Raw genomic sequence first — 10276 nt, forward strand, 5'->3', positions numbered from 1 at the left:
ATACATGCAGCAAAATTGGACTTGTTGCCTACCACAGCACCGATTGTTCTAGATATAATGAAGAAAATTAAATCTACAATAAAAATATAATATATCCTATAGATATAGTTATATGAATATAATAATATTTAGGGACTTGTCTTTAATATATAGGCCACAGGCATAGACAGAGACAATGCATGCTGTGAGCTTGTAGATCGGCTATTTTTTTTTACACACAGTAAAAGATTTTGCTTAAAATGAAAGGGTTAAATTGGAGTGGTTACCATGGTTACTGTGTGTCTAGTGCACGGGCAGTGCTGTAAAGTAACTAAGTAGGCTACACTTACTCAAGTACTGTATTTAAGCACAATTCATTTTCAGGTTCTTTTACTTATACTGGAGTATTTCCACATCTCAGCGGCAAATATTGTACTTTTACTCTGGACTTTTACTTGTAACAGAGTATTTCTGCATTGCAGTATTGATACTTTTACTAAGTAAAACATGTGAGTACTTTTTCCATTACTAGTAGTGTACATGGGACACGGGAGAGCGACGCGATACTATTGAGAGTGAGAACGTGCAGAACCCTGCGGTCATAAACCGATTCTCCGCTTTGAAAACTGCGCTTTTTATGACTTAATTACTTTATGACCAGCCTTACACAGAGGCAGAGAAGCCAGAACAGCAGCAGCAACGTGGCTCCGTCGTACAACACAAGTTACAACTGACAGTGCAATTTGAATGTGTGTTTCTGTTTACCTGATCGCTGTTGCTGCAGTTCCGTTTGACGCTTTTTCTTTCTCTCATATCCAGAAAGATAAACGTGCATTGTCAAAGCGAAAGTAAACAAACACTAGACTCTGAAAGGGGGCGGGGCGGAAACTCCCAAAGATTTCCAGAGTCAAGAAATGTGGTCTCCTTTTTCTTTGTGGCCAATGGGACAATGGCAAAGAGCTGTGACAGCCAATCAGGGACAAGGTTAATCAGAGATGTGTCATTCAGGCTAAGATGGCAGTAGCGCTGGTGTCAAAAGACAGTTTGGTGCGTTCTTTTCTGCAGAGAGGAGGGGGGCGGTGGGGGCCTTTTTGGTCGGGGGCCCTACGCAGACTGCGTAGTCTGCCTATAGGGGGCGCCGGCGCTGAGTTAAAACAAAAAGGTTTTGTTGTCAGGTTAAAGGAGTAGTTCACCCCCAAAATGACTTTTTTTCTATTGATTAGTCACACCATGGAGAGTAGAGTTCAATAATATTTTTTGGTTTTTGTCGCATTCCTAAGACAAAAATGTGATAACAATAAATTTACCCCCATTCATTCCGGATGGTGACCCGTTTCGAAACGGGTCACCATCCGGAATCAATGGGGGTAAATTTACTCGAATCAAATTTTTGTCTTAGGAATGTGACTAAAACCGAAAAATATTATTGAACTCTAGTCTCCATGGCATGACTAATCAATAGAAAAAAAGTCATTTTGGGGGTGAACTACTCCTTTAACACTTGGGTGACTGAACTGAAAAAACTACCCCTCCGCCTGCATTTACCGTTCATTTAGACCGTTAGATTTTCTCCCTTTTGGCCGAGCTGCGCAACACCTCCTCCCCCTGCTGCCGGCGGGGGTTCTATTGTCTTCCAAATGTGAATTAGCATTTCAATTGACCTCTCAAAATACGACGGGACAACAAGCTCACCATAGCCACACAGTTTGTGAGCTTATATAATTAAACATTTGTTTGGCAAAGCTTTCATATATGTCCCGACTTTATTATTATTATTACTAGAAATTGATATAAGTTAGTTAATTATAAAGAGAACATTGATCAGTAGGCTCACTAGAGCGAAGCCGTGGCGAGCGAAGCCGTGGCCCAACACAAAGTTAACAAAGAAATTACATAAACAATGGAAATAACAAATAAAGAATGGTCTAAACACAACTTATAAAGCAACGAAAATAATAAGCTAAATAAGAGGAAACGAAAAATACAATAACTTAGCCAAACAGAACCTTTCCGAAGCGTTCAGAACTCAACAAAAACTCAACACATCTTAAAAATAAATAAATAAATAAATCCCGTCCTGTCCCACTCCCGTACAAGGACTCCTCATACCTGGAGTTGTTGTCTTATGTCTTTCTCTGCTTTACTGTAGCCTACTCACTACTCAGGGATTAGACACAAGTTCATAGGACTACTCTTCTCGGACCCCGAAAACTTTAAAGGTAGAAATGTATTTTATTCACGGCTTTTATGCGCAACTCTATTGTTGCGCTGACGGCGCCTGGTTTGTGCTGCGTCAGCCTGCGTGCATCTCTTAGTTTTCACTTGAGTTGAGAAACAAACCACTTCAATATGATGGACGTTATGTAACATTTTGTCAACAATCTCTGCACCTTTGGAGTAATATAAAAGTTCACTTTGAGTCTTTGACACTTATTTATATCCATCGCGCTGTTCAACTCTGCACAACGCGGCACAAAGCGTTGCAGCGTGATGCGATCTATAGGCCTATATAGAGAGAAAGAGAGAGAGAGATAATTCACATTCTCTTCACTCTGTAAAATGTTCACGTAGTGTTTTTTGCTTAGGCATGTAACAATAAAAAGCAAATGATTATCCATTAGAAATTAAACGTGCAGGACACAAGTGTCGGGTGCCTATACTGTTTGATTGCACCCATGTCACCATGACATGCATGCCGTCTAAAAGCCGTCTCCACTCGGACAGAACAGGCGCAGCGTGTGCGCAGCGTGTGCCGTGTAGGCACATCTATACAAGATATTCATTTTGGCCGATAACTTATAGATCACCCAGTTGTTCTTTATATGTATTATTAGCTGAAATGATGCTTAGCTTTTAGAAACAGCTGTGCAGTGGCAGCAGCGTCGCACTTCTCCCGGTCAGCAAGAGCATCATCTCCCCGCAAATGATTGCTCATGCACGGCTAAAATAATAATAGGCCTACATTATATACACCATAGCGATTCTCATAATTAATATTATATTGATACTATTTATGAAATAAAACATTTCCAGGTAGTGGTTTTAATGTCTTTGCTAAGCTGACAGTGAAATGCAAATGATCCATTACCTTGAACAAAGGCGCACAACGGGAGCGCTAAACGTGTGAATTCTCTTAGGAGGGGGAGAACTGGGGGAGAGCGGTCTATTCTGCCGATAATTACCGTCAGAGTGGTATAATTGTATTTTATTTCATAATTAGGAAACGTTTCAGAAGGGGAAAAAAAACGAGAACATATATCTTGAGTATTTAGGAAAAGTCATGGAAGGGGAAATTTCTGAGACCTTCACAGGGAGAGTTATTGCACTTTGAAATCTCAAAATCGGCCTAAAGGACCGGTTAGTCACCCGTGTGTTAAAGTGCTATATTGTGAGTGCCGCGCTGCGAGCTTGTAGATCTGCTATTTTTGAAAAGTCGTGAAAATGTGTGCTCGTTTTTGAATGTATGTATTTTTTAAGCGAACATTTGTAACTCGAATTTTGCTTCTGCAGGGTCCCTGGAACTAAATATTTTGAGATGGGGGTCTGTGGCCAAATACATATCATTTTGGGGGTCCTCGATATGAAAAAGTGTGAGCACCACTGACATAGAAACAGAGGTTTTTCAAAAAACCTTAGGATTTGAAATATTCACCCCCCGCACAAATTTTCACGACTTTTCAAAAATAGCAGATCTACAAGCTCGCAGTGCGGCACTCGGTGCCGCGCTGTGAGCTTGTAGATCTGCTATTTTTCAACAGTTAATACCCAGGGGGCAAACCAGCCTTTTTTTAGGAAACCTGCATTTGCCCCGACATACAAAGTTGTCCACCAGAAATATTATCTATGACCCAGTAGGATCACAACCTATATGGACAACCCGGTCAATTTGTACAACAAAGTCCCAATATGGCCGCCTCAATATTAGCCCCTAGTTTTAATGGGGGGTGAATAGGGCAAAATTTTAAACTGAGGGATATTTCCACGAAACTTCACAGGTTGATCAATGGTATACATATGAACATTTTTTGTATTGAAAGTTTCCATGAAATCCAATATGGCCGCCACAATATAGCCGCCATAATGTAAGGACCCAGAAAATAGGTTTTGCCTCTAACTTCTGAACCAGATGAGCTAGAAACGCAAACTTGGTGTCTATTTCATGGTGTCTGACCATGGGAGACTCAATGGAATAGCTAATTTTATTATTGGGTGTGTCTGGACCTTTATTGTGCATATTTGCAAGATGGTGGACTCCCAAAATAGAGCTTTAACATAATTTCGACCATGATTGTTGACTGCTTTTGCAAATACAAGCAATATGAATCCATTTGCTAAGATTTATGGCACAGAAGGGACTTATACCTGTATTATTCTTGAGTTTGCATGTTGTCAAAATGGCTGTAAACGAGATATTATATTTCCTGTCCGATTCTACTGTATGTAGTTGTAGCAATGACTTCAGATAAAATCAGAGACCAAAACAATGTATCTTAGAAATTATTTTTCAATTAAAAAAAAAAAGAAAAAAAGAGAGAGATTATCTCAATTAAATGAATGCAACTGCCTTTTTGGGTCTTTCACACAGACATGCACATGCTTTCCAACAACTTCAGCTTCAGGGAAATTATAATGAACACATGATTAAAACAGGCTGCATTATAATGCAAATAATTGCTAGTCACTATCACTGTCATGTGTACCTATCCTGCTGCATCTTGTCTCCAGTCCTTGGCAACGACACCCCAAGTAGCATGCAATTCCCTTCTTCGCACATGAACAGTTTTTCTGGCAGCCTTTGATACAGCTACATGATATTGCCTTGTCCATTGATATAGGCCAGGCTGGCTCTGTAGATGGACAGGGGACTGCCTTCCCATCACTGAGAGACCATCCATATTCAGTGAAGCAAGGGATATCTGGCTTCGCGATGTGTGCAGTTTTATCTATTATGGCTGCTAGAGCAGCTCTTTTCAGGTGTAGGCCAAAGGCATTTTCTGTAGGTGGCAGCAGCTTCAACAGGGTTGATCGATTATTTAGGAACTTGTACACTCTCAGCTTTGCCAGGTCAAAGTCCTCCGAATGGTCAGCTTTTGATGCATATACAGCTATTGTGAGGTCTCTAGTCTGATTCTTGACATCCTCTGAGAGGGAATAAGAGGAATTTTCACCAAACTCCTGAAGTGCAGGGAGATCTAGACCCATGCTGGTCTTGAACAATGCCTTCTTTCCAGTGAAAAGGGGATAGCTGGTGGTATCTCTGCCCATCAGGCTGTGAATAAAGGGCAGGGCACAACACTGTGCGAGTCCAAGGGCTGAGACCATGTGATGGATAGGAAGATATGCATCCTGCTCTGTTCTCACCCACAGCTCTGGAAGGTCTAGGAGGTGGGTGGCAGCATGATATAGGCACATGATGATGATGTCTGTGTCATTAGCATGGATGACAACTCTGTCAACTTTGTGAGCCTGGACACTGTAGATGGTGTGTAGAATTACCCTTGTGTCGGCCTCCTGTTGTGTTGACTCTAGTGCAGGGACATCAACAACACACCCCTCCTTGATCACCACACTCCTTGTCTCTTCTTTAAATCCTCCACTCAGGTAAAGATGGGTTGTACCAAGAGCAGACTTAAGTGTCTCATTTTGACACCATTCTTCACAGAGGAATCTTAGAAGGTTTGCTTTGTTTTCAGAGACAGCAAAAAACTCTGCCCTGCCCTTTATTCACAGCCTGAGTGGCAGAGATACCACCAGCTATCCCTTTTTCACTGGAAAGAAGGCATGGTTCAAGACCAGCATGGGTCTAGATCTCCCTGCACTTCAGAAGTTTGGTGAAAATTCCTCTTATTCCCTCTCAGAGGATGTCAAGAATCAGGCTAGAGACCTCACAATAGCTGTATATGCATCAAAAGATGACCATTCGGAGGACTTTGACTGGGCAAAGCTGAGTGTACAAGTTCCTAAATAACCGATCAACCCTGTTGAAGCTGCTGCCACCTAGCCATAATAGATAAAACTGCACACATCGCGAAGCCAGACATCCCTTGCTTCACTGAATATGGATGGTCTCTCATTGATGGGAAGGCAGTCCCCTGTCCATCTACAGAGCCAGCCTGGCCTATATCAATGGACAAGGCAATATCATGTAGCTGTATCAAAGGCTGCCAGAAAAACTGTTCATGTGCGAAGAAGGGAATTGCATGCTACTTGGGGTGTCGTTGCCAAGGACTGGAGACAAGATGCAGCAGGATAGGTACACATGACAGTGATAGTGACTAGCAATTATTTGCATTATAATGCAGCCTGTTTTAATCATGTGTTCATTATAATTTCCCTGAAGCTGAAGTTGTTGGAAAGCATGTGCATGTCTATGTGTGACAGACCCAAAAAGGCAGTTGCATTCATTTCATTGAGATAATCTCTCTCTTTTTTTCTTTTTTTTTTAACTAAAAAATAATGTCTAAGATACATTGTTTTGGTCTCTGATTTTATCTGAAGTCATTGCTACAACTACATACAGTAGAATCGGACAGGAAATATAATATCTTGTTTACAGCCATTTTGACAACATGCAAACTCAAGAATAACACAGGTATAAGTCCCTTCTGTGCCATAAATCTAAGCAAATGGATTCATATTGCTTGTATTTGCAAAAGCAGTCAACAATCATGGTAGAAATTATGTTAAAGCTCTATTTTGGGAGTCCACCATCTTGCAAATATGCACAATAAAGGTCCAGACACACCCAATAATAAAATTAGCTATTCCATTGAGTCTCCCATGGTCAGACACCATGAAATAGACACCAAGTTTGCGTTTCTAGCTCATCTGGTTCAGAAGTTAGAGGCAAAACCTATTTTCTGGGTCCTTACATTATGGCGGCCATATTGTGGTGGCCATATTGGATTTCATGGAAACTTGCAATACAAAAAATGTTCATATGTATACCATTGATCAACCTGTGAAGTTTCGTGGAAATATCCCTCAGTTTAAAATGTTGCCCTATTCACCCCCCATTAAAACTAATAGGGGGTAATATTGAGGCGGCCATATTGGACTTTGTTGTACAAATTGACCGGGTTGTCCATATAGGTTGTGATCCTACTGGGTCATAGATAATATTTCTGGTGGACAACTTTGTATGTCGGGGCAAATGCAGCACACCTTCCTTTGCCCCCTGGGTATAAAGCACAAAATGTCAGTGAATTCTTGTACCCAAGGCCCAGAATTTGGTGCGACACCCCTGATAGTAATCATTGCCTTCATAGAGTGTTTATTCAGCGTATCCCTGTCTCTCAGGCTCTTTAATAAACAGAAAATAATACATTTGCAGGTGGGTTGCAAAATGTCAGCCAATTAGGAGAGAGTACCATTCATCAGCTTAATTTTTATAGTGGTCCAGTTCCAAGTCCACTTGTTTAATCTGTCTGAGTTCTCTCTCCTGATTGGATAAAATTGGTATCCTGACATGAAAATGCATTTTCTGTTACTAAAGAGCTGGAGAGACACTGAGACTCATGTTACTGAACACTCACTCTACTAGCAACGAGGGCTATCAGAATATAAAGCTATTTAACTGTTATTATAAGCAAATACAAACACTAATAGACAGCATAGCCTATTATATACAGACCTGCTAATTCATGATGACGTGATCATTATTGTACAGTATTAGTCAGCTGAGAAGAAACAGTAAAGATGATGTGAAGACATATGATACAATGATTATAGGATATTAAACCTATATCTTCGCATATTTGCTCCTCACCTCAACTCTTACATCAGTTGGAATCATTTGTTCATTTCACATTTCCTAACGTGCTTCAGTTGCATTCATTTCCTTTGATGAGGAAGAAGGTTCCCATGGCGACCCCCAGCAGACCCAGGGTCAGCCCCACACCACAGAACACATCTGGACCCACACTAGACTGGACCTGGAACTGATCCACATCTGGAGAGAAACACATGCCCACACGCACAACTGTCAGTCAGTCAGTCAGTCAGTCAGTCAGTCAGTCAGTCAGTCAGTCAGTCATATAATCAGTCAGTCAGTCAGTCAGTCAGTCAGTCAGTCAGTCAGATAGACCAGTGGTTCTCAACCTGTGGGTCGGGACCCCCAGGGGCATTTCCCAGATATGGTCTTAATATTGATGACATAAGGGAACTTCATATGTATAGATACCACGCAAAAAAGCTCTAGAACACAGCACTGCCTTACCCCACACTCTGGTCAGGGGTTCCGTCAGAGACTGGTGGTTGACCCTGCAGCTGTAGAGGTCTCCCTGCTCTGGTGTGAACTTCAGACTGGAGAACTGGTAGAAGGTCCTGTCTTCTTTGATGCGGGGGACGCTGGAGGAGATGTTGCTGGTCAGGTTGAGGTGGTTCCTGGTCCATGAGATGTGCACCGGGGCAGGGTAGAAGCCGCTGACGCGGCAGATGAGAACGTTGTCCACTTCCAGTTCCACCTCGTGCTTGGTGTAGATGGTGCTGTGGGGTTTATCTGAAGACAACAAAGACAGAGATTAAGTACAGCCATCTGAGAATTAGGGATGGGACGATACACAATATTGTCGTTTATCGTGATAAAAAACACTCACGATAATCGTATCGTGGAGATTTAATTTATCGTGATATCGTCCTCCGTCATGCACTGGGTTCAATTCCAGTGTTGTTTTTGACAGCAAATTTTGATTTAGTTTTAGTCATTGTCTTTTGAATAAAATGTCATTCAGTTTTAGTCATAATTTAGTCACCTGAAAAGTATTAGTTTTAGTCTCATTTTAGAAATCTACAGTTGATTTAGTCGACTAAAATGTATTTTTGCAGGCCTTGATGGCATCGTAATGACTGATTTTACACTTGGTTGTGTGCTGAAAATAGCAGATCTACAAGCTCACAACACGCGACGCGTTGTAGCTTGTAGATTAGCTATTTTCAGCACGCAACACCATGAGAGCAACCAAACATAAAATTACTCTTCTCCACTAGTCCCTCCCTATAACGTTTTAGTCTAGTTTTTATTTTGTTGACGAAATCGTCAATATAAAATTTAGGTTTTGGACATACAAGTTTTTCACCCGACGACGACGTCTTGTACCTTGTTCCAGTGGCGGGTTGTTCAGGGCAGCGCGAGTGAGCCTGAGGTTGTTCCTGCAGATGTCCTGTCGAGTCAGAGCGTGTAGGTAGGTGTCTGGGTAGGTCATTTGCTCTATGAACTGAGGCTGAGGCGTCTCCCCCTCGCCTTTGCCAAAGTCTGCGTACCACTTCACTTCACCGTCCAGCGCAAACATGTCCTCCTTCTCTGGGTTTTCATCTGGGTCTGTGCAGCCACACACATTGGAGTCCTTATGGAAGACTGTAGATAAGAGATAAACAGCCTGTAGATCTGCTATTTTTTGAAAAATCATGTACATTTGTGTCTTTAAATATTTCAAATCCTTCTAAGGTTTTTTTTTTAAAAACCTATGTTTCTATATCAGTGGTGCTCAAACCTTTTCATGTGAAGGACCCCCAACATGATGTGTATTCGGCCACGGACCCCCAGAAGACCCCCCAAAAGCAAAGTTTTAGTGTTCACAAATGTTCACTTAAAAAATACATACCGTTGTTTACTGTTGAGATTGGCACATTTCCTTGGGCAATCTGACAAGATCACAAGATCATTCTTTTTTAATCACTGCTTGCCTCCTGTGAATTGTTTTATTTTTATATGTGTTTATTGTATTTGTATTTTGTTGCCGAGTGAGGTCAGCAGACAAAGTGACGTGAGTGAGAGAAAAAAACCCTGGGTGAAATCTGCCAATCTCAACAGGAAACAACGGTACAGTATATCCAAAGATTTGCACACATTTTCACGACAAAATAGCAGATCTACACTATTTTCAATAGCTAAAGTATAAAATAATTAAGGCCCCTCCACCTTGGGCCCTAGTAACTCAGTCCCCCCTTTGTGACGCTCCTGCTGTAGATAGTGTATATTTGATAAGATAAATGAGGATGTGTATAAAGGAGGGGATCTGTGAAGTACTTACTGCCTGGGATTGCTTTGACCCAAAGCACAGAGGAGAGGATGAGGAGGGTGGCTGTAATCTTCATCATCACAGATCTAAACCGACCAGAACTCAACAGAACTGACCCGATTCAACAGATGACATTAAACATGTTTTAACTTCAAGCTCTGGAGTGTGAAAGAGAAGGAAGGAGGAGTTTGTTCTGTAGTTTGTAAGAATCAGCCAATCAGATTAAAGGTACACCGTTGCATCACCGGTATCCAGGAAGAGGGCAGTTCTAGACTGCT

The 10276-nt window shown here is 41.5% G+C and overlaps 1 protein-coding gene across 1 annotated transcript; it reads right to left on the reverse strand.

Moving 5' to 3' along the window:
* Positions 1-7802: 7802 nt before the first annotated feature.
* Positions 7803-10074, reverse strand: LOC308280611 (HLA class II histocompatibility antigen, DR alpha chain-like; the record flags this gene model as incomplete). Its single annotated transcript, XM_080754945.1, has 4 exons — positions 7803-7930; positions 8198-8479; positions 9077-9298; positions 10011-10074. 4 exons carry the CDS (start codon positions 10072-10074, stop codon positions 7803-7805), a joined length of 696 nt encoding a protein of 231 aa, XP_080611071.1.
* Between the last annotated feature and the right edge of the window lie 202 nt (positions 10075-10276).

This window comes from Nannobrachium achirus (assembly GCF_963921795.1).
Source record: "Nannobrachium achirus genome assembly, contig: SCAFFOLD_532, whole genome shotgun sequence".
Classification (NCBI taxonomy): domain Eukaryota; kingdom Metazoa; phylum Chordata; class Actinopteri; order Myctophiformes; family Myctophidae; genus Nannobrachium; species Nannobrachium achirus.